Below are 24058 nucleotides of genomic sequence, written 5' to 3' on the forward strand. Positions count from 1 at the left end.
CCTGGTGCGCTCGGGACTCAGGGTGTGTGAGCCGCGGGCCCTTCATCCTGGGGAGGATCAGAGCCGACATCTGCTTGCTGCACCAGGCATTGCACTTCCCACGGCGGGCTCCTACTTCACCTTCATGACAACCCTAAAAGGCTTGTACCTGTATCACCACCCAACTTACAGATGAGAAAACTGAGTCTCCAGCAGGTGAAATAACGTTGTCCTAGGTCACACAGCTGATATGTACTGTGCAGGCATCTGGACTAATAATCCAGATCTTAGAGTCCAACAATATGGTCCACACTCACTGAAGAATGCCTCTCATGGACATAAGGTCATTTCCCTCCATGAGGCTCGTGATGCTGTACCCGTTGCACAGATGAAGAATCACCTCTGCCAGTAAGTGCTCAGATTGGGAGACTTGCCTCAGGCCCTGTCTGGCCACTCACTGGCTGTGTGAGCCCGGGAGATGACCTCCCCTCTCTGTTTCACCTCTGTTTCCTCTCTGTTCCCAGATCTTATCACCTGCTGGGCAGAGGTAAGACCAAGGGTCGTTGCAGAGCGAAAGCCGCACAGTGATATGGGGATGAGAAAGAAGCTGGCAGGAACAAAGCTACCCACTGAAGTGTGGTTCTTAGCCCCATGTTTCTGAAAAGAACACTGAGGCTGGAGGACCTTAGCAGTTTAGCATTTTAAGGATTCATGTAGTTTAGCATTTAAGAAAACAGACTTGGGGTCTGTTTGTAGGAGGCAGGGAGGAGCAGTAAATAAATACAAGTAGTTGGGTGCAGTGGCTCGCACCTGTAATCCCAGCTCTTTGGGAGGCTGAGGCAGGAGGATTGCTTGAGCCCAGGAGTTTGAGACCAGCCTGAGCAACATAGTGAGACCCTGTCTCTATAAAAAATACAAAAATTCAAGCTGGGAGTGGTGGGGTAAGCCTATAGTTCCAGCTACTTGGGAGGCTGAGGTGGGAGGATCGCTTGGGCCTGGAAGGTCGAGGCTGCAGTGAGCCATGATTGCACCACTGCACTCCAGCCTGGGCAACAGAGTGAGACCCTGTCTCAAGGGGGAAAAAAAAGAGAGAAAATACAAACAAAGTCATGCATATTCAATTCTGGCCAGATACAGTGATGTGCTGTGGACTCTGAGTTTCAGACCTGAGTCTACTGCTAAAGAGGGAGATTGGCAAGGCTTAGGAGGCCAGAGGCAAATCAGCACCCTCGGAGACTTTCCCCAGGAGGTCACCAGACGGACGGATTGAGACCCGAGGAGACAGTCACTTTCTCACTGTGGGATTCAAGGTTCAGGCTTTGACCTTGAACCTTTGACCGTGAACACTGGTGGTCCACGTCCTCCTCTTTGGAAAATGCTGCCCCGGCCTACCCACCCCTTTGGCCTTTCATTCCCTGGGTGGATCTGCTCCAACCTCTCATCAGATGACGTGATCTGGGGAAGAAAACCAAACTTTTGTGCCAAAAAGGACAAAAGAGGGTGAAAATTACTAGGTCAAGACCTGGTGGTGCAGAGTGGAAATTCTAGCTAGCTCCACAGGAAAGAAGAAAAACATTATCCTCCGGGGGCCTGGAGGATGTGGCCCAACTGTCGACTATTCTAGGAGGTGGAGGCCAGGGCAGGGCTGGACCTTTGAAAGTCTCCGTCCACAAGCCAGTGGCCATGGCCTTGGTCTTGGGCCAGATGCTGGCTGGGAAGCGGAAACCTGTATGGTCAGTCTCAACCATTCTTTAGACAATTTGCCCTGTTCTAGAAGGTTACTCTGGGGACAGTCACCGAGGCCACATTGGCTGCATTCCTGTGACCCACCTGGAGGGATGAGGGAGGAGAGAGCATGAAAGGGTGGAGGCAGGAAGGAGAAGAGAAAGAAGCAGCAGAGAAAGGAGGCAGGGGTGGGGGCAACTGGATTCCTTTCAGCCGTCCAGGGCCTGGCTTCCTGTCCACCAGCACACGGAAATTCCCCAGATCTTATCATCAAAGAATAACAAGTAACTCAACCACAGTATGGGGGCTTAGAGGGAACGCATCTCAGCTTGAGCTTGGCATTGGAGGTTCCAACAGGGGACTTGGACCAGCCTCACTTTCCAGCCAGAGGCCAATGCCCAGGACCTTCTGTCCTCCCCTTCCTCTCCCTGAAGGCTATGTCTCCAGTGGGTCCCCAACAGGAGGGACCTGCTGCTCACCCTCTGTGGTGAGCATGTTCCTGGGAGGATGAGAAAAGTCAGCATGCTTGGCTGATGCCAGTGCGGAACAATGCTCTCAGGGTCCCGATGGTGACTTAGAGGTGAAGGCTGACTCCACAGAGGCCTGGGAGGAAGTGATTTTGGTGCGTCTGGCCCAGGCCTGGAGTTCACCCCATGCCACTCGTTCTAGGACAGACACTTTCTCCCCTTGGAGCAGCTCTGAGCACGAGAAGGAGCTGGTGGGTGTGCACTGAAACGATGGGACTGGGTCTCCAATGTCAAGCCCAAGACTTCACCACTGCTCAATATATCCGTGTAACAAAACCGCACTTGGACCTCCTAAATGTATACACACACACACACACACAAAACAGGGCTGGAAGGGCTCTCAAAAGAGGAATGCACCTTCCCCTTTGTGTGAATGGGGAGCCCATAGCCTTGCTGGAGGAGAGGAATACCCAGGAGCCCACAGCCAGGCAGCAGGCAGCAGGAACTAGAACTTGGGTGTCCTTGTGTCCTGAACCCCCACACGCCTGTAGAGATGGATCCTGTCCCGGACTCTTGGGGCCTGGATGAGCAGCGAGGGCCGGGTCCTTTCTACACCACCGAGGTGTCAGGGACACAGGAACCCCCGAGCCCAGGGCTGACACCACTGCCTGGGACAGAAGGTGTTCAGGAAAGGTCCCGGGCTTCTCGCCTCCCCACGCCTCTTAGCACTCGCACTCAGGGAGGAGTGAGGGCCCCACCGTGTGCTGGTGCTGCTGTGCCCTTTCCAGATACCTCCTGAGCACGCATCCTCTCCCTCCGTCCTCACGGCTGTGGGCACATCAGGCAGGCATGTCATCACCCCATGTAACAGGCGAGCATGACCTAAGACTCAGAGAGCATGTTCACCGCGCCCAAGGTGGTGCATTCAGAGGGCAGCAGAGCTGAGATTCGAAGCCAGGTCTTCCTGGCCTCGGGAAATGTCTTTTGACAGCTTCAGTGTTGGGCCCTGTCCTGGTACCAAGAGGATCTGCCCTCTGAGGGCCTGGCCCCTGCTGAGGAGTCTGCCCAGGGCCTGACAGTGGGTGTGCCCAGGGGGTGCAGCTCCAGGAGTGCCCACGGTGGGCCCAAGATAGAAAAACCAGGAGGCAGCAACTGTCAACACTGCAGACGCCCCGCCCGCAACACAGACCTGCTTTCTTAGGAGGGTGAAAGCTGTGCCCCAGACGCCAGCCCATGGGCGCCAAGGGTCCAGGCACTGTCATAGAGGAGAGGGACGACCACTGGTTTGACAGGCAGGAGTCCGGGGAAAAGAGACGGGGAAACAAACTCTGTAAACACAAACCATGCCCCACCCGAGGGCTCTCCAGCATCTCCAGGTGTGGCCACACTGAATCCCAGGCATGAGTACCTACTGTGTGCACACTCTCTTACCCCCGATGGTCCTGCACTGTTGGATCATGACCCCCAGGAGCCTGATGGGGACGCTAAGGTGCAGGGGGGTGGCCATTTGCTCTGGTGACACAGCGAGATGCTGCCCAAAGACGATGTCCTACTTGATTCCGCTGCCCCTCAGAGGATGGCCAATGTCTCATTCTGCAGCTCCCAGGTCCTCTCCTAGCCTGGAAACCCCTCTGCCCTCCTCACACCTGCAGGGCTCCAAATGGCAGAAAGTGGGATGGGGCTGCTGGGTGGTGGTGGGGCTGCTGGGCGGGGCCCTGGGCTTGATTCCTGGTCCCGCACTGCCTCACTATGTGACCTCAGTGGCCATGGCTCCTCTGAGGGCCTCAGGCTTATATTTAGGAAGATAACCAGGCACAGTGACAAAGCCAGACAGTGGAAGGGACCCAGAGGACAACCACTGTGCAGGTCTCCATGCAGGAAGCCTGGTGACAAAGTCTTGGCTCGGGGCTGGGTTGGGTGGTCTAATGACACCATGTCACTGTGAAGGGGATCTGCCTAAAAAGGCAACTAGGCTGGTGCTGGGGACACTGGAGAGGGACAATCAAGTCCAGGAAGAAAGCACTTCTCCCTGCAGAGGCCTGGACGCTCCCACCTTTGGCTCGCCGATCTGCTCTGCCCAACATAGCAGCTTCTGGCCACATGTGGCTGTCTAACTTTCAACACAATTAAAACTTTAGTTTTGGCCAGGTGTGGTGGCTCACACCTATAATCCCAGCACTTTGGGAGGCCGAGACAGGTAGATCACTTGAGGCCAGGAGTCCGAGACCAGCCTGGCCAACATGGTGAAATCCCATCTGTACTAAAAATACAAAAATTAGCTGGGCACGGTGGTGCACGCCTGTAATCCCAGCTACTTGGGAGGCTGAGATTGCAGTGAGCTGAGATCGTGCCACTGCACTGCAGACTGGGCAACAGAGTAAGACTCCATCTCAAAAAAAATAAAAAAACAAGCAAACAAACAAACAAAAAAACTTTAGTTCTACGGTTGTACCAGCCACATTTCAAGCGCTTAGCAGCCACGTGCAGCTGGTGGCAGCCATGCTGGATAGGTGGTGCAGACTCAGCACGTCTCTACCACTGCGGAAAGTGCAACAGGCACTTTCCAAGGTGCTGGGTTAGAGACTTTTCTTTGAGGCCGAGAGCAACCAGAGGCACAGGAGAGGTTCTCGAAGGGCCCATGGAGAGAGGCTGCTGAGGCATGAGGGGCTGGAGACAGTGGAATTCACTGGGAGAGGGCAGCAGAGGGTCTGTGAAAGCAGTCAGGGGTCACATGAAGATGAGGTGAAACCAAACAGTATAGCTGCTGTGAGGACAGGTTTACTCCCCAACTGTGCAACCTTAAGAAAATTACTTAACCTCTCTGTGCGTCAGTCTACTCATCTGGAAAACGGAGCCATGTTAGAATCCACCCCCTCACTCTTGCAATTAGAATTAAGTGGGTTGATATTTATAGAGTGCTTAGGACAGGGCCTGCCCCAGAGTCAGCGCCATGTAACTGTCTGTGGGGTGAAATCACACATGCTAAGTGGTTAGGTCACTACCTAGCACGTTGTCAGTTGGCGGTCAACAAATGCTCCAGGAACACAGGGCCTTACCAGAGAAAGGCTCCAGGTTGAGGTTGAGCAGGTACTTGGTGCCACACTCGGGCCCCAAGATCCCATTGTAGCTGACGGTGCGGGCACAGAGCAGGAGGCGGCAGACGTACTCCTCAGCGGTGTTGTTGGTGATGTGGGCAAAGACGTCAAAGTCACTGCCCATGTTCATGCTCTGGCCCACACGGATCCGCATGGCCATCCCTGTCTCCTCCTTCTCAGCCAGTTTGTTCAGGTGGTTCGCCCTTGTGAAGGCCTCCCTCTCCTCTGAGGACCCTGTAGGGGTTGGGAAGAGAGCCTCAATCACAGCTGGAATAGATCACAGGAAGGGGGCTGCAACGGGGTGAGCTGTCTTTGCAGAGGCCTGATGACTCAGGGCAGCCCTGAAGGAGCCCCTTCTCTACATTTCTGGGCCAGGAGGACACAGCATTTCATCTACTTTCCACTAGTGAACTCCTATACATCCCTCAAGACTCAACCCCAAATAACCCCTCCTCCAGGAAGCCCTCTCTGACCACTCCTTCCCCTGTGTTGTTTTCTGTTTCAAACTTACCTTCTTGAGCTGCTCGAGGGCTAAGGCTGTGTTTTACTTATCCAGTGCCTACAATAGTGCTTGGTGCATACTAGGCACGAATACAGTGCAATCTTTCTTACCTTCAAGCAATTACACAGGGATTACTTCTACCTAAAATCCTTTCCCTCCCTGTCTCTGATTGCTCCCTTCCTTATATTCCATTTGCCTCTCTCCTATGCTCTGATTTTTTCTCCCAGTGTTGTTGGGTGCATATCTATTTCTTCTATCAAACCATCAGCTCTAGACCTTTCAGGGGATGGGGAGAGCATCATTTCATTCCGTGTTATCCCTTTCAGCTAGAGTATGGCCAGGCGCCCCTGGAAAGTCAGCGAGGGTCAGGCCAAGGCAGGAACTATGGTTTCTTAGTCCCCTCTGTGAGCTTTGCTATGCTTAGTAGTTGCTTAGAAATTAGATACCATATTGAATTGGCTGTTCGATGTACTCAAATCCAATTTCTAAAAATAAATCAAGTCCTTTCCCCTGCAACTGATTTAACATCAGTAGCAGAGAACTCTTTCCCTAAATGAATAATCCTCTACCACTGTCCCTCAACATGTTTGCTCCTGTTTCTAAGGCATTGCTGAAGATGGAGTATAGCCTACGGGGCCATTGCTGTACGTAGGCTACCAATTAAAACACACGCACACACATACACGAGCCTGCCGGGCTGGGAAAACCGGATGCTTATCTTCAAGGCTGCATTAAAGACTCTGAGCGCACATACCCTCTGGGTATTTGTAGGTGTGGGTGATATCCTCCCGCTCGTCTCGGCCCACGCTCTTAGTGCTGATCTTCAGCCCAACAATCAGGGAACGGTTGATAGATTTGTGCACAGACCCATCGTCCTGCTGGATCCAGTCTACCACGTCGGCATTGACCTCCGCAAAGACAAAGGGCGCATCGTACTTGGTGCTCAGGTCGCCCTCCTTGATGGCACGAACTGGAACTGGGCCACAGCAGTACGTCCCTGGCAGGGGTAGAAAGGGGAAGGGATGGGCCTGGGTGAAGGTGGGCTGGTGTCCTCTAAAACCCTCCACAATTCAACCGCATGTAGCCAAAAACCTCAAGACCACGCAGCCCTCTGACGGAAGGACTCCACTTCCAGGAGGGCACCACAGGGCAAGGGTTCAGAATAGGGGCTCTGGAGCACAACTTTTAAGGTTCAAATCCCAGCTCAGCCTCTTATTAGCTGGGTGACTTTGGGCCAGTCACTAACTTCTCGAAGCCGCAGTTTCCTGTGGAGATAAGATCTGGACCCAGCTAATGAGCATTCATGAATTACAGATGTAAAGCTCATAGCCTATACTAAATGCCATGCAAGTATTTGATAAAATGGAAATGTATCCCAGACATCCTAAGGAAATTATGGAGCCAAGGACAGGCCACATGTTAGCAAGGAGGACATCCGTCTCGCTTCCTGCTCATACTGAGAGTGGAGCTCAGTGCCCCGCATGGGGCCAGCCCCAGCGCGTGTGCGTTCTCCAAGTGAATACGGGTGCCTGATGTTTACATAAGTGTGGTTGATAACCGCCCCACACTGTCCACAGACTTCCAATGCTGAGGACTAGAGGCTGGATAGATACAGTCTAGCACATCCATGTGATGGACCACGGTCACGTTAAATAAAAATTCAAATCACAGAAAACTATCTGCTGGAGAAATGCCAATGCTTTATCCAGAAGTGGACAGAGCTGGGAAAAAATGTTCCATGCCGCTGGAGGTCTTAAACCAGGGCCCACGGACCCCCCCAAGGCACTACCAACAGAATTCAGGGGTCTATGAACCCTGTGATGGGGAAAAAAGGGTATATTTGTTTTCACTATAGCACTTTCTTCAGTTGCAAAAGCAGGAAACGACCATAGCAGCCTGAGGAGCACTTAGGACTTGTCACTCATAAGAACCACAGGCGTGGTCATTACAACCTTACAGCTGTCCCAGATGGCAGGAAATTAATTTATGCTCATAAATTATCTCTACAACTATATTATGGAACTTACTTACTCTACCGCTAGATCTTGTTCTATAAAGAAGCATATGTTATTATATCATAAATTCATTTTTTAAAACTTGTGACAACTGTATTTTAATGTAATTGGTTTTCTTTGTAACTCTATGTATTATATTTTATACATTTAAAAATATTCCTAGAAAGTGTCCATATGCATCACAAAATTGTGCCTTAGTGTACTCTCTCTTTCAAACACACAGGTACTACATATATATATGTGTGTTTATATACATACATATATAAACACACACATATACACCCGCATACAAATACACGATTCGAAATCAGTGGAAGCTCGTGTGAATGTTAATGCTGCTTATTTTAGCGGGAGGAGACAAAGATGCTATTTGATTTTTTTCTTTGAGCTTCTCTGTATTTCCTGCTTTCCGCAATGCATGTGAATTATTTTTGAGATTTATCAAGAAGTGTGTTATTAAGATGTAAGTGAGGTCCCCCACCCTTCTGTGGACCCATCAGTGGTCTCCGGGTGAGCTCCTAGTTCTGCCGCCCTCCAGCTGAGTCACTTTAACTCCCCAAGCCCCGTCTTCCCCATCTGTTTGACGCGACAGTGCCCGCCCACGCACCTTCGCTCTTCTCCTGGGGCGTTGGGTCCAGGGCCTGCCAGCCCTCGTACCCCGGCTGCAGGTCCGGCCTGGTCATCCACGACTCCACCCAGCAGTGGAAGTTCCTGAGGGGGATGGGGGGCGGGAATGAAACAGAACATGAGCAACATTCATCGCCACCTCCCACGGGCAGACCATGCATTCATGTCCCCAGATGCAAGCTCGCCTCGTCCCAAACTGAGCCCAGCGTGTCTCCCCACTGCCTTGTTCTTCCTCCCACGGGGGTCCATCTCACAGCACCCTCTCTAGCCAGGCGCCCACTCCTACACCTCAGAGCCCTTCTCAACTCCTCTCCCCTCCTTGCCCCTCTCAGTGGCCCCTTTGACTTCCTAATTTCTTGGCTCCATCCCTTCTTTTCTGTCCATTCAGGGCTTATCACTCCCCACCTGGACCACGCCCCAGCCCCCGCCCATCTCTTCCCCTCTAGCCCTCCTGGCAGTTGTCAGCCCCGCCCTCTCCCACTCTGAATCCTTGAGTGACAACCTATTGCTTTTGGAATCAAGCCTGGGCCCCCTAATGTGGCATTCCAGACTCCCGACAACATTTGCAGCATGATTCTTCCTGAGGCCCCATCATGTATGTGGTTGACTTTCCCTCTAGGCCTTCCCCAAGCCTGCTCAAATACTGCTGAACTTTTAAGGCCCAATTCAAATGTGACCTCCTCCAAGAAGCCCTCCAAGGTTTCCTCTCCATGGGGCCCTCCCTACTGGGCTCCGATCCCACCCTGGCCCCCACCTCACCAGATCATCTCGCTCTTGTCACCCTGGATCTCCCCAAACTCATTGCGGAAGTACTCGATGAGAAGGTTGCTGTTCTGGTCATGGGCCGAGTTGTAGTTGGTCACGACGCGGGTAGGGATGCCCAGGCACCTCAGCACTGTTGGAGAGGAGTGGAAAGCGGGGTGAGGTCCTGGAGACATCCGCCCTGCTCTGGGCCTCCACCTGCCCATCTGCATTCCAGGGAACACTGTACCTGCTGTCCAAGTGCTGAGACCATGAGCCAGCCCTTCCTGCCGGGACAATGGCGCCCATCTCTCTGGTCACCCCATGTCCATTCTATGCCCCTCACATCACAGTTGCCAGAAGGAGACTCTAAAATACAAACCCCGGCCCGGCGTGGTGGCTTACGCCTATAATCCCAGCACTTTGAGAGGCTGAGGGGGGCCTGAGGTCAAGAGTTTGAGACCAGCCTGGCCAATATGGTGAAACCCCGTCTCTACTAAAAATACAAAAATTAGCCAGGCATGGTGGTGCACGCCTGTAATCCCAGCTACTCAGGAGGAGGTTGAGGCAGGAGAATTGCTTGAACCTGGGAGGCAGAGGTTGTGGTGAGCCAAGATTGCACCACTGCACTCCAGCCTGGGTGACAGAGTGACACTCCATCTCAAAATGAAATAAAGTACAAATCTGATGTCACCACTCCTGTGATCAATTGTCCTTGGTTCCCCATGGCCCTTGAGGTCGAGGCCAGAGCCCTGGCCATGGCCCTTGGCCCTGCAGGGTCTGACCCCTGACCCCCTCCTCGCACACTGTGCTCCCCCACACTGGCCTCCAGCATGCTCTGCCTCTGCCAGCTTCCAGGCATCGGTGTCTGCAATTCCCTCTGCCTGGAAGGCTGCCTGCCAGGTTCAGGTTGCCCCATCATTTGCATTCATAGCACGGCTGGAGATCCTTCATCCTTCCGGTGTACAGGCATGTGAGGGATTCTTTAATTAGTCCTCCAAGGACAGTGAGGGATCTGTCCTATGTTAGATCCTGGAGCCCAGCACAGGCCTGTCATTGACTATTTTGTCAAACGGGATGAAGGAGTGGAGGAAGGAGAGAGGAGAGGAAAGAGGGAGGGAGGGAAGGAGTGATTGAATGACTGACTCTCCCCAAGATAGGGACTTAAAGACTCAAACAGCAGAACAGGCAGAGGAGGGGACAGAGGTCGGGAGACCCAGCTGCTTTCAGCTGTGTGACCTGGGGCCAGTCCCTTCATGTCTCTGGGCCTTGGTTCCATCTCTTTGTGCATTAGTGATGCCACTGGGGACTCATCATCATTCCCAATGTACAAGAACACAGATGCATGTGGCCCTATAAATAGGTCGCAGCACAGGTCAGGGTCCTCAGATTTGTCGGGAGGGAGGGCCCTGCATACCTGCCAACGCCCTGTTTGCTGGGAAAGGGGCTGATGTTGCAATGACAGGTTAAACAGAAACAGGACATTGACTGGCATCTGCAAGCTGAGCTCAGCTCGGAGAGGCGAGGAGCACAGGGGAGGGAGGAAAATCCCGGCGTGGATCTCACCCACACGGCCCACTGGGTGCTCCTGGCAGACGGAATTATGGGTGCTTTTACTCTCTCATTTTAAAAATGTGCTTTTTATGTGTATTGTAAAAGTAACAGATTCCCAGAAAAAATATCTAAAAAATGAAGAGAAACAAGATTAGGCGTAATAAGGTAATCTGTGGGACTTTTGTTTTACTTTTAGTTTTGATTGAAGTTGAGTTTGGGAGTAGGGGAGAAGGGATGCGACCTTTGCCCTGGGGCCACCATCGATAGGCCAGGGTAAGAGCTTACTGGTTGGCCCTGGATTCCTGCCAGGAGACTTGTAGGAGCTGCGAGGAAGGAGAAAGGAACAGCTATGACCTCCCCCTCTTGCCTGGTTTCTGTCCCCCTGAGGCCTGGGCAGGGCTCAGCCCTAAGGCTGCCCTCAGTGAAGGCTGGTGTCCTAACCACAGGTCTTATCCTACCATGCAGCGGGCCTGAGGACAGATAGGAGGACGGGGGAGGTCTGTCTCTGCTTTCCAGGGAGCTAAGTGCCACTCTTGCCCCAGGGGTGGTGTCCCGGGAGGCCTCCTCATCAGTCTAACAGGAGGCTGCCCCAGCACCGTGCACACCTGGATCAGAGACTGACCCTGCTGCTCACCAGCTGTATGACCTTGGGCAAGCCACTCCCCTCTCTGAGCCTCCATTTCCTCCTCAGTAAGACAAGCTAATAATAGCAGCTTGTGGGGATTTGTGGTGATTCAGAGAGAGGCCGCGGGTGTGGGCACAGCCTTGTCTGCCCATTCCCAGAGCAAGCATTGAGGGGGTGCTCGGGAACAGCACAGTGTGTCATGGTGCCCGTTATGGCAAACGTCGTCCATCAATGCTGGCTGATTCATGGACATTGAGGAAGTACAGTGAGGGATCCGGCTGAGAAAGCTGGAATCCCAGGCTCCCCTGGAAATCCCCAAACCCAAGCCTAACCGGAGCCAGAGACTGTGCTAAGTGATCTCTCCCTGGTATTAAGAGCTTCCTATGAATGAGATCAGTCACCATTGTCTCCATTTTATAGATGAGGAAATTGAGGCTTGGAGGCATCAATTCTCTTGCCCAAGTCCACCCACGGGTTAGTGGCAGAGCTGGATTCAAACCCAGGCAGTCCAACTCCAGAGTTCATGGGCCAATTCACCATTGGCTCCCCACGTGAACTCCACGGCCACAATGGTCAGACAGCCCTTTTCTTGGCCAAGTTTTCCCTGGCTCCATCCTACACAGCCTGGGAAGAGGCTGCGGAGACCAGAATACAGCTCTGCAGTGGGCAGCTGAGGGGCAGGATCTGCTGCTCAACCTTCAGGCGGCCACAGCCCAGGGTGACAAGGGTGACCAGGGTGACCAGGGTTTCTGCCGGTGAGCCTGGGGATCCAGGTCTTGGATTTCGGGGTTTTTCCAGGAAAACCCATGGGCTTCTTTGAAAAGAGGTGTTTTAGGGCTCTCAGAGGGAAGTGTCTGGCATGAAGGAGTTTCCACAAGAAAAAGGAATTCAGAGGTCACGGGGAACAGGCAGTCCCAGGCAGAGAGGCAGGAGTCAGAAGGCAAGGACAGCCGAGCTGAGAACCTAGGTTAGGCTGCCCTGACCCAGCCTGCTGGTGTGGAGGATGTGCTGGGGGCCCTGCCAGGCACCCTTTCCTGGGCCTTAGCACTGGTTTTGGAATCAGAAAAGCTGGAAGCCCCAGACCAGCCTTTTAGATTGAGCCTGGTAATAATAATAGTCATGACAATAAATAGTATCGTCACATAAGTATTTTCTATTATGCACCATTTTAAGCAATTCCCACATTCATTTATTTATTTAGAGATGAGGTCTCGCTCTGTCACCCAGGCTGGAGTACAGTGGTGCAATCATGACTCACCGCAGCCTCGACCTCCTGGGCTCAAGTGATCCCCCTGCCTCAGCCTCCCAAACAGCTAAGACTACAGGTGCACCACCACCACGCTCAGCTACCTCACACATATTAACTCATTTAATCCTCACAACCATCCCCGTATAAAGGTACTACCGTTGTGCCCATTTTACATACAATGGAACTGTGGTTCAGAGGAGTTAAGTGATTTACCTAAGGACACACAGCTGGTAAGAAGCAGAGCTAGGATTTGAACCCAGGCCTTGACTTCAGAATTTGTGCTCTCTCTCTTTTTTTTTTTTTTCTGACAGGGGATCTTGCTCCGTTGCCCAGGCTGGAGTGCAATGGCGCAATCATAGCTCACTGCAGCCAACCTCCAGGGGTCAAGCAATCTTCCTGCCTCAGCCTTCTGAGTAGCCAAGACTCCAGACACACAACCATGCCTGCTAATTTTTATTTTATTTTATTTTTTTGTAGAGACAAGGTCTCACTATATTGCCCAGGCTGGTCTCAAACTCCCAGCCTCAAGCAATCCTCATGTCTTGAGTCTACATTCTTAGCCAGCGTGTGATGCTAACCCATTCTCATAAGCACCATCATCAGCCTGGCAACAATCATCGACATTTTCTGGCCTTAAATTTTGAAGATTTTTGTTTTAGATTTATTTTACTTTTTTGGTTTTAAATTGCTCGATATTCCCCCTCTACATTTTAGAACATGCTTTCTTTCTTGACACTGATATTACTGTTAGGATCTGGTTATTACTGGCTAATATTTGCCGAGAGTGACACTGGGCCAGGTTCTGTGCTGAGTAGCTTCATGTCACACCCACTCTAGGAGGAAGGTCTTGATGTTGTCCCCATTTTCCAGACGGGGAAACTGAGGTTCAGAAAGAAGTCTTTTGCTCAAGGTCACAGAGCAAGTGGTGGGAGGGAGGGGGTTTTTAACTCAGATTAAAAATCCTGAGTTTTTGAGAACGTGGGCTCCAGCGCCCAAGTTCTCAGCCCTGAGCCCATGCAGTCTCTCCAATGATAGCCCTTGATCCTAACAACCACTGGAGGGATGGCTATTGGATAAAGGACCAGAGAGGGTGGTCACAGGCTCTAGGCCACATAGTGCATTGAGAGTGTTGGTGGCAGGGGCAGGACCAGGGCAGGGATGTCCTGATTCCTACTCCAGTGCTCTTTGTGCCCCCTCCCAGGGCTCATGACCCACATCCCAGCGTGCAGCTCACCTGTGCAGGCCACGGCGGCGAAGACCCAGCACTGGCCATACTTGACGCGCTGGCAGCCGTGGTTCTTCCAGCGCCGCAGGATGTCCACGCTGCCGATCCAGGACATGGGGCTGATGCCGTCCCCGTAGTTGTTGTCCCAGCGTCCCAGCAGCACACCCTGGTCATCATTGCAGTTGACCTGCAACCAGTGGGGCAGCATGGGGACTGAGCCTGGGATGGGGTGACGGCTGTGCCGCCTGGGTAAGCCTGAGTACAGCAGGGGGTGAAAGCTGGGGAGGGGAGCTCCAGGGTGAGGAAAGAGCAGGTGCAAAGGGGCCATCGTGTGACAGACTGTGGTGTGCGGCAGATGTTGGGGGCTGGAGCCGGGGGACAGGAGGGAGATGGGGAAGAATGAGGTGGGGCAGGGCCAAGGTCTTGAACGCGATACTGGGGATGTGACTCTGTCCTATGAACACAGGATTGCTCAGGAGTGACATGGTGTGATCTAAGTTTTACAAAGACCCGCTTGGGCCCCCCACCCCAGATTGTGTCGTTCCCCCTAAATTCCCATTACCTCGAGAATAAAATCAGCCCCCTGACCATGATCCAAGAGGCCCTTCTGGTCTCACCCCTGCCCACCTCTGCAGCTTCCTCTGCACCCACGGGCCCTGCTCACTCCACTCCAGGCACACTGGCCTCTCTTCCTTCCTCAAACCTGCCTAAGTCGCTCCCTTCTCAGGGCCTTTGCACAGCTGTGCCCTCTGCCTGGAATGCCCTTCTCCTGGGTACCACCTTAGGGAGCCCCTCAGCCCCTCCCTGAGCCTGGCCCTGCAGTCCGACGCTCTCACACCTCGGGTTCCTTCAGAGCGTGCACCATCATTTATGAACCATGTGAACTGCCTGCTCGTTCATATGGTAGTTTGGCTAGTGTCTGTCTCCCCTCCCCTCCCCTCTATAACACAGTCTCCATAAAGCTAGAGATCACACAGGACTTGTACACAGCTGTCTCCCCAGTGCTTAGGACAGAAGTGGTACTTGATAAATATTTACTGAAGAAATGAATAAATTAATTGCTCTGGGGGACCCCATAGCATCACCCTCATCTGTGCAAATCCTGTCTTTCCAATATAAGGTCTTTTCCCCAAGACTTACCCATCTCCCGGGTCCCCCACCGCGCCTAGCCTGTGTCTCCACTGCGAGGGAGGGGCCTGCGGGAGCCCCCTGAAGGCCCCGCCCCTGGATGGGCCATGCCACTCACTCACCATGCCGCTCACCACCCGGCCCACGTAGACGGGGCTGCTGCGGCGGGAGCAGTCACGGCCGGCGTTCTTCAGGAACTTGGGATTGACATCTAGAAGGATCAGGCAGATGTCTAGGATCCCATCTTCAAACTGTGTCAGAGGAAACAAGAGGAGAAAGAGGGAGCTGGGAAAGCACCTCCTCCAGGAAGCCTGCGTTGAAGCCTCCAGCAGCTGTTTCCCGCTTTGTCCCACACAGCAGACTGGGACACTCCAGCCGAGTCTACCAAATCTCTCTGGTGGCAGCTTCTCTTGGCCCAGGAGGGAATGGAGTGGGACAATGACTGGGTGAGCCATGAGTGTGTGACGAAGAGGGTAATAATTTTCATCCAGGGCCTGGTTGGGGGGACCTGGGAATCTGGAGCAGGAGCCCATGGAGTGGGCAGCCCGGTGTCCCTGGGGCTCCCCCTCAGAGTCATCTTGGGCCCTGTCACTGTCCCTTTCTCCTCTTGCTCAGCCAAATCTCCCACTTCCCCAAGGCGTGACCCACCCTGCAGAGCTGATGTCAGCCCCCTCGTCCCCCTCCAACCCAGCCCACACACGCTGCTCTGATGGGAACTGAGACAGATTCTAAATATAGGAATCCAGTCCCATCACTCTTCTGTTTCAACCGTATCCACAGTAAAACCTAGACTTCACCGTGCAACCTTCAAGGCCCTTCATGATCTGCTCCCATCCCCTTTTTGACCTCATCTCTCACCACTCACACCCACACTCACTCTGCCCAGGCTCACTGCCCCAGGGCCCTTGCATGTGCTATTTCTCTGCTCAGAATGCTCTTCCTGCTGCTCTCTGCAGGGCTCACACCTCCTCATCCTTGCCATTCAAATGTCATCTTTCTCAAAAGCAGGACCCCTTCTTGCCACCTTCCACTGGACCACCCACCTCCAGGGGCCCTTCTGTCTGCTCTTTTCCCCCCCACCTCTGTGGTCCTTTCCTGGGCCAGATCTCCCTCCAAGCTGCACAACAGCCTTCCATGGTGTGAACCCTCTGTGGCTCCCTATTGCCATCGGCCTGATGTTCAGGGCTGTTCCACAACCTGGACACTGCTGGCTTCTCCCACCTCATCTCTTGGGGCTCCTTCACACACAAGGTATGCCCCAAGCTACAACATACCTCTCAGGCACGACATAAACTTTCCAACCTCTGAGTTTTCACTTGCATAGTTCCCTTGGCCTAGTATGTCGTGCACCCACCTCCTTGCATGGCAAACTCCCATTTGTTCTTCAAAGCCCAGCTCAAATATTCCCCACTTCAAGAAGTACCCCCTGATCCCCATAGGCTGTTATTCCTTCCTTCCTCTAGGTCTCATCTTCCTGGACTGTGATCACCTCTAGAAGCTTTGCAAAGGCCATGTCCCACAGCCCAGCACAAGCCCGGATACAAAACAAGACCCTGTGGGCGGGGCGTGGTGGCTCATGCCTGTAATCCCAGCACTTTGGGAGGCCGAGGCAGGCGGATCACGAGGTCAGGAGATCGAGACCATCCTGGTTAACATGGTGAAACCCCATCTCTACTAAAAAAATACAAAAAATTAGCCGGGTGTGGTGGCAGGCGTCTGTAGTCCCAGCTACTCGGGAGGCTGAGGCAGGAGAATGGCAAGAACCCAGGAGGTGGATCTTGTAGTGAGCTGAGATTGCACCACTGCACTCCAGCCTGGGCGACAGAGCAAGACTCTGCCTCAAAAAAAAAAACCAAAAAAAAACAGGACCCTGGGAAATAAAGGAAGAACTTGACTTTGTTCTCCTCAGGAGAGAATAAAAAGCCATGAAAAATCAGAGCCAATTCATTTTCTGATGTATTTTATGCATCACGGTCATACCACCATTTCATTTATATCCCACAGCAGGCTACGGGGTTGCTGAGCAGATAGTTTTGCAATTATCATCGTGATATTCCGATGAGAAAACTTTGGTCAGAGCCTGAGATCATACAGTGAAGATTTCCCTATGGTTTCAGGGTAGGACCCTCCCTAGAGGGTCATTGAACATTGAAACCTGACCCAGAGGCTGCTGGGGGAAGCCTCAGGGTGAACCCCACCCTAGGAGGCCAATACCTCCTAACACACCAGTAGGTTGAGGGGCCAGGGGTGCAATGGTTCTTGCTTTGTGAGTTTTCCCAGCAGAGTCTCAAGAATTTTTACAGGTGGCTGGATGATAAATGAAATTTATCATCACCGGTTTAGAGAACCAGCCCAGGCTGGCCGGCTGGGGAGTGAGAAACCACGTGAAACAGATGAGCCATTGGCTGAGCCAGATGGTAGGAGCCTAAAGGTCAGGCTGGCTTTACTGACTCCAGCCAAGCCCAGCCTAGACAGCCATGCATGGCTGACCCACAGACTTGTGAGAAATAATAAGTGATTGTTGTTTTTAGCCCCTAAATTTCAAGCTTGTTATGCAGCAGCTGCTAACAGATACAACCAGATCAGCAGTTCCCAAAGTATGGTTATTAGACAAGCAGCATCAGCACCACCTGGGAACTTGTTTGAAGAGCAAATTCTCACCCCCTAGCGTTTTAAGACCCTCTCTCAGTGATCCTGAGGACCACTGATCTGGGTGAGGGTTTAAAGCCTCTTCTCAGCACATGCCTAGCACACAGGGCTCGCCCCAGCCCAACTCCAAGTACTGCCTATTGTTTCAATACATGAGCTTTACTGTTCCCTCTTCCCCCTCCCAGGATACCAACCAACTTCACAGCTCCCAAAGGCTCTCCTAGTTCTTTCTCCACCTTGAATCCAAGGCCGCCGCCTTTGCTGTGTGACCTCAGGGCAGCCTTGGCCCTCTCTGAACCTTCAGCTCTTTCAGGGCCTTTGCATCCTTGACAGCATGAAGTGGGTGACTCTGTGACTCACTCCCACCTGTGCAGCTTTGGCTGCCCCCAGACACAGGGCCGGGCACACAGAAGGGCCTGAGATGGTTGGGAGAGACAGGGTGTGGCCCTTACCTGCCCAAAATTCCAAGGTATGTTCTTGATGAACTTGGCCGAGCCCTGGTAGATAAAGCCCTGCTGGGTGAGGACGTACTCCTGCCGCTCCTCTTCCAAGTCCAGGTACACAGCATCCGCTGCAGGCAGGAAGAAAGGGACCTCAGCTCTGGGTCTGCGGAGGCCCAGGGTCCCTGCAAATCTGGAGTCAAGGGTGCCAATTCCCTAGGCCAAGCCAGTGTCTCAGGGATCCATCCTTCTTTTAATCAGAAAAAGTAACCGTTAATGAATAATCCCACATCAATGAGATAAGGTATTATCGGTTAGCGACAACAAAGGCTGCCGTTTCTTCAACACTCACTGTGTGCCAGGACCTGCGATAAATGTATGGCCTGTATTAATAAATTTAATCTCCAGAAGAGCCTTATGAGGAAGGGATCCTTGAAAGCCCCATTTTAAAGACCAGAAAACTAAGGCTCAGGAATATTTTATAGCTAGGAAAACTGAGACTAAGGACACAGGAGCACTGGACCGGGAGTCAGGAAACTCCTGATTCTCACTTGCTGTGTGACCCTGGGTAGGCTACTTTGCCTTCTCTGCCCACCTTAACACCTCACTGTGTCAGCCCAAAATGCAGATCTGAAAGGTGCTTTGGAAACGAAAGCCCTGAGGTAGCGTGAGGGAGGCGCATGATTCAAGGCAGAGAGAACTCAGTAGCAGAGGGGAAGGCCAAGAAAGGGTTCCTGCAGCTCAGGAGAGGTGGGGTCCTGTCCAGCTTGAGAGAGTTACAGAGGGCTCCCTGGAGGAGGTGGCATCTGAATGTTGTCTTGAAAAATGATTAAGGTTTAGAGAGTTGGAACCTGGAGGGTAGCATTCTAAGCAGAGGACCAGAAAGCACAAAGCTTTGGCTGCTGGAAAATGCAGGGCATTTAGTTGTCTGTGGCCAGTGAGGGGAGAAGAGGGAGCTGAGGAAGTTGGGGCAAGATGGTAGGAGCCCAAAGGTCAGGCGGGCTTTACTGACTCCACTTAACCGGTGAAGAAACTGAGGCCAAGAAGGGGCAATCTGGAGCCCCATTGTGACTTTGGTGAGCCCCAGGCACTCTTGACTTCATGCATTCCTTCCTCCATTAGAAAAAAAGTAATTGAATGTTATGACTGCCTTGGTTAATTACAGCTATCTCAATATTACATATTAAAACCTATTGTTCAACTTAAATGTTCATTTTTTTCTCCTGATTTTAAATTAAATTAAAACATGTTCACGGGCCCCTAAGAGTTTCTCAGGCCCCAGGCACAGTGCCTGCTGGGTCTAATGGAGAAGCTGGCCTGGGAAGGAAGCAGCTGCCGGCCCCTCAGACCCCTGGGCTTTGTCATGCCCATCTGCAGCGACCAGCAGCCCTGACTTTCATCGTAGTGAGGAAAAATGGGAAAGAGGCCAAGTCTCTTGTGTATTCTGATCTTTGGCTCTGGAAACTTCTATAAAAATTAACCTTGAAGTCAATGAACTATAATGGCTCTGCAGCAGCCGGCGGGTGTGGGATAAAGACTGAAAGAGAAAGAAGAACCCACAGTGTTTCAACATTAGAATGAGTGTCAGCACTTGTTGAATTGTCCCCACCCCAGCTCAGGATGCCAAGACTGTGACATCCCCAGCTCAGGTCCCCATCTGGTAAAGGTGGGGGCACTGGGGACGTGAAGCCTTGCATATAACTGGCACTTGATCATATCGGTCTTGGAACTGACATACAGGAGGGTCCCATTTTCCAGGCAGACCCGGCCCTTTCCCACCCATCAGACTGATTTCCTCCCACAGCGCCCCTGCGCTCACCCCAGCCCAACTTCCTGCCTCTGCATCACCAGCTCCACAGCCCCCGCCCCGGGATGTGGGTCACTTTAGTCACTGTGCCGCTTGGCTGACCGCCACTCCAACCCGCCGCCGGGTGAGGCCAAGCAGGAGGAAGGGGGCCATCCCCCAGAACCACGCTTCCCATTCCCTGAATTCTGAAACCTTGTGGTGTGGACGAGGGTGGGGACACCGGCGTGTTCCTGTCCTGTTGGCAGAGCTGCCAACTAGTTGCTACCCTCTGCAGATTGACTAAAATTCAAAACAAACCTATGGGGCGGGGGGGATCCATTAAGGCCACTTCTGTCCCGAGAAATCATTCCATTGGCCACAGGGTATGAAGCAAGGGTGCTCATTGACGCATGGTCCCTGCGTGCCATGAGCCTCCAGGCACAACCTCATGTCCATCAGTGGGGGCTGGACCATCCACATGGGCAAGAAACAGGACACTCAACGCCCTTAGAAAGAATGAGCAGATGTGGCCGGGCGTGGTGGCTCACGCCTGTAATGCTAGCACTTTGGGAGGCCGAGGTGGGCGGATCACCTGAGGTCAGGAGTTTGAGACCAGCCTGGCCAACATGGTGAAACTCTGTCTCTACTAAAAATGCAAAAATTAGCCCGGCGTGGTGGTGCATGCCTGTAATCCCAGCTACTCGGGAGGCTGAGGCATGAGAATCATTTCAACCCGGGAGGCAGAGGTTGGAGTGAGGCGAGATTGCACCACTGCACTCCAGCCTGGGTGACAGAGAGAGCCTTGGTCTCAAAAAAAAAAAAAAAAAAGAAAGAAAAAAGAAAAGAAAAAAAAAAAGAATGAATGAGCAGATGTATGCAGACCAATGTGGACAGAGCCTCACGGTGTATTGTGAGGGGAAAAAACCAAGTTGTAGGTTAATGTATACAGTGGGATCCTTTTATGTTTGTGATAGACAGAGACCTATAAAATACAGCAATTTCTCCAGGCACATACAGACTGACCTAAGGAGGTGAGCCCCCGCAAAATATCTAACAATGGTGTCCCCCAAGGAGGAGGAGTCAAAGGGGGAGGCCATTTCTCTGTAGTCTTGAAGCCCTCCCCTTTTCTCCCCTTTTTTTGAGACAGAGTCTTGCTCTGTCACCCAGGCTGGAGTGCAGTGGCACAATCCCAGCTAACTGCAGCCTCAACCTCCTGGACTCAAGCGATCCTCCCACCTTAACCTCCTGAGTAGTTGGGACTACAGATGTGTGTCATCACATCAGGCTAATTTTTGTATTTTTTATACAGACGGTGGGTTTTGCCATGTTGGCCAGGCTGGTCTTGAACTCCTGCCTCAAGTGATCCCCCTGCCTCAGCCTGCCAAAGTGCCGGGATTACAGTTGTGGTATTACACTGCACCTGGGCTTGAAGCTTTTCTAAAGAGAATGCTGTCATGGTTTACTGTTATACTGGGAAATAAAAATCAAAATATGGAAAGGCGAAAAATTTTAAAAGCTTTCTGCTCAAATATAAAATGCCTCAAAATAGAGAAGAAAAAAGATAAAGCAGTGGGCCAGCAAGAAGGTGGTTGTCTAACAGCCAGAAGGCCAGAATTTCTGCCCTTTTGAAGAGGGACACCCGATTCCCAGGAGGGGCCTGGCCCATGATGCTTCTTTCCCTGCTTTGTTTCATTAGAGCAGGAAGGAAACAGATCATTAGATCTGACTGCCTTGCTAGTTAGATGGGAAAATCGAGGCCTGGGGAGGTGACTGGCAACCCCTTCCTCCTCCCCCTTGCTCAAGTCAGTTTCCTTTGTTCCAAGCCCTCCCCTCTGACTTTCTAGTTTTGTCCAAGGTTGTCCACTTATTTATTCAAAGAGATTCCAAAGGCCACTTCACCACTCTGAGCCTCAGTTTCCTGTGTGTGAAGTGGGGACGTGTCATCTCCCCCTTGGGACTGTTGAGAGGCCCGACTGAGATAGTGTATAAGGAGGCAGCTGGACGGTCAAACTGCTCCTACTCACCCCCCTCCCCCAGCCCTCCCCCCAACCTCACCTCCGGGTTTCCCTTCCCCAGACCAGTCTGGGTGAGATTTAAAACAGGGCCTCCCACCTCAGCCGGGCACGGTGGCTCACGCCTGTAATCCCAGCACTTTGGCAGGCCGAGGTGGGTGGATCACCTGAGGTCAGTAGCTCGGGACCAGCCTGGCCAATGTGGTGAAACTCCGTTTTTACTAAAAATACAAAAATTAGCCAGGCGTGGTGGCACATGCCTGTAATCCCAGCTACTGGGGAGGCTGAGGCAGGAGGATTGCTTGAACCTGGTGGGCAGAGGTTGCAGTGAGCTGAGATCGTACCATTGCACTCCAGCCCAGGCAACAAGAGCAAAACTCCGTCTCAAAAACAAAACAAAACAAAACAAAACAAAACAAAAAACACACAAAAAACAGGGCCCCATGAAACAGAACCAGGACACAGTGCCCGGGCCTAGGTATCAGCTGGGCACCCTATTCCTGATGTGGGGCTTTTGAAACCAAGTCACCGCCAAGCCCCAGTTCATAGTGGTCTGGGAATATACAGGCCTCAAACAGCGAGTGAAGTCCCTTGGTAAATATGTGGAATTGGGCATATCATTCTGCTTCTTTTTATTTTTATTTTTTTAGAGACAGGGTCTCACCCTGATATCCAGTCTGGAGTGCAGTGGTGTAATCACAGCTCACTGCAGCCTCGACTTCCTGGACACAAGAGATCCTCCCACCTCAACCTCCCAATTAGCTGGGACCACAGGCGTGCACTACCACACCCAGCTACTGTTAAATTTTTTTTTTGTAGAGACAGGGTCTTGCTCTGTTGCCCATGCTGGTCTTTAACTCCTGGCTCGCTCAAGTGATTCTCCCTCCTCAGCCTCCCAAAGAACTGAGATTACAGGCATGGATCACTGAGCCCGGCCTCATTTTGTTTCTATAAACAGGGATAACAGGAGTACTCATGTCTTGAGGGTTTTGTGAGGCTGGAGCACAGTGGGCCTCACTCAGTCCACTTTGGTGTGTGTCTCTTATCCCCTGTTCTTCCCACCTCCAGTAGCCTCCTCCATGGGCGGATCCAGCCCTGCCCACCCCAACGCTGTGAGTGGATGGCGTGTGGCTCACCTGGGCACCAGGCGTTGAAGAGCAAGATGAAGTGGCCCAGCACAAAGCTGGATCCCTGGTAGCCAGTGGAGGCCTCCAGGCTGAGGCGATACAGGCCGATGGGGGCGTTGGCCGGGGTGGTGAGCTGCAGCGAGAGGGTGCAGTCTTGCTGGTCCACCACGGTGGCTGTCCAGTCACCCTCCTCCACAGCATCTCTTAGTGGAAAACGGGCCTTGGTCCCAGCCTCCTGGCTAGGGGCTGGGCCTGTGGAGGGAGAAGCAGTAGCCGTGAGCTAGGGGTGGCAGGGCTGGCAGGGCAGGGCACCTACGTGGGGTCCCCCAGCTTGGGCTCCAGGCCTAGTTCTGCCACTAACCACTGAAATAAGTTTGGCAAGAAGTTTGTCTCCCTGAGCCTCAGTTTCCTCATCTGTAAAGGGGGGCTCAGAACCCCAGCCTTTCGGCGTGGTTTTGTGGGAATGCATAAAAAGCCACAGGCATACAGCATGTCCTCAACTAAAGAGTCGTCCTGAGAGAGGGGCCATGCGGCCCAGAGCCAAGGCTCAGTTTCACTGCTCTGCAATGACGTGACTCGGGACAAGCCCATCCCTCTCTCGGGGATCACCTGGCCCCATTTGTGTAGCATAGACAAGGATTAGGCAACATGCCCCAGGGCCCTCCTTTCCTGCCTACATCCTCTACCTGCTAGCGTCCAGCTTTTTCTCTCAGAGAAGGAAGCCCAGACGCTGAGCAGGAAGGGACCTCGGTCCTCTGACAGCCCCTTTCTGTAGGCCAGCGGAGGATGCTGGCTGGCCCACACAGCCTCAAGGTGTCTGTCTCCCCAGGCCCCCCATCTGCTGTCCCCCACATCTCCATAGGCAGTTCTGAGATGCTGGTCATAACGACCCCTCACCTTCCTACAGCCTTTTACACTTCATGAAGCACCTGCTTCCTTTGAGACCCCTTGCCCAGGTGAGAAAACTGAGGCTCAGAGCGAAGCGGTCTCCCAAGGATATCCTAGGAGTTTGTGGCAAATGTCGCATCTGAAGTGGGTATTTAGCTCTCAATTGTCTTCTACGGTGCCTCTTCCTCCCAAAGAGGGCACTCCCCAGCCGGGTTCTCAAAGGC

General features: G+C 52.6%; 1 protein-coding gene across 2 annotated transcripts in view; it reads right to left on the bottom strand.

The window, feature by feature from the left end:
* Window positions 1-24058, bottom strand: part of TGM2 (transglutaminase 2) — a 38022-nt gene that overhangs the window by 4413 nt on the left and 9551 nt on the right. For both annotated transcript variants that reach the window (XM_019016916.1, XM_019016915.4), the window contains 8 exons: window positions 22956-23198; window positions 18034-18152; window positions 15055-15183; window positions 13814-13991; window positions 9170-9305; window positions 8391-8494; window positions 6523-6765; window positions 5228-5500 (listed from right to left, as the gene is read on the bottom strand). In XM_019016916.1, coding sequence (XP_018872461.1) covers window positions 5228-5500; window positions 6523-6765; window positions 8391-8494; window positions 9170-9305; window positions 13814-13991; window positions 15055-15183; window positions 18034-18152; window positions 22956-23198 — 1425 coding nt within the window. The remainder of the gene's footprint in view (window positions 1-5227; window positions 5501-6522; window positions 6766-8390; window positions 8495-9169; window positions 9306-13813; window positions 13992-15054; window positions 15184-18033; window positions 18153-22955; window positions 23199-24058) is intronic.

This window comes from Gorilla gorilla, chromosome 21 (genome assembly GCF_029281585.2).
Source record: "Gorilla gorilla gorilla isolate KB3781 chromosome 21, NHGRI_mGorGor1-v2.1_pri, whole genome shotgun sequence".
NCBI classification, from domain to species: domain Eukaryota; kingdom Metazoa; phylum Chordata; class Mammalia; order Primates; family Hominidae; genus Gorilla; species Gorilla gorilla.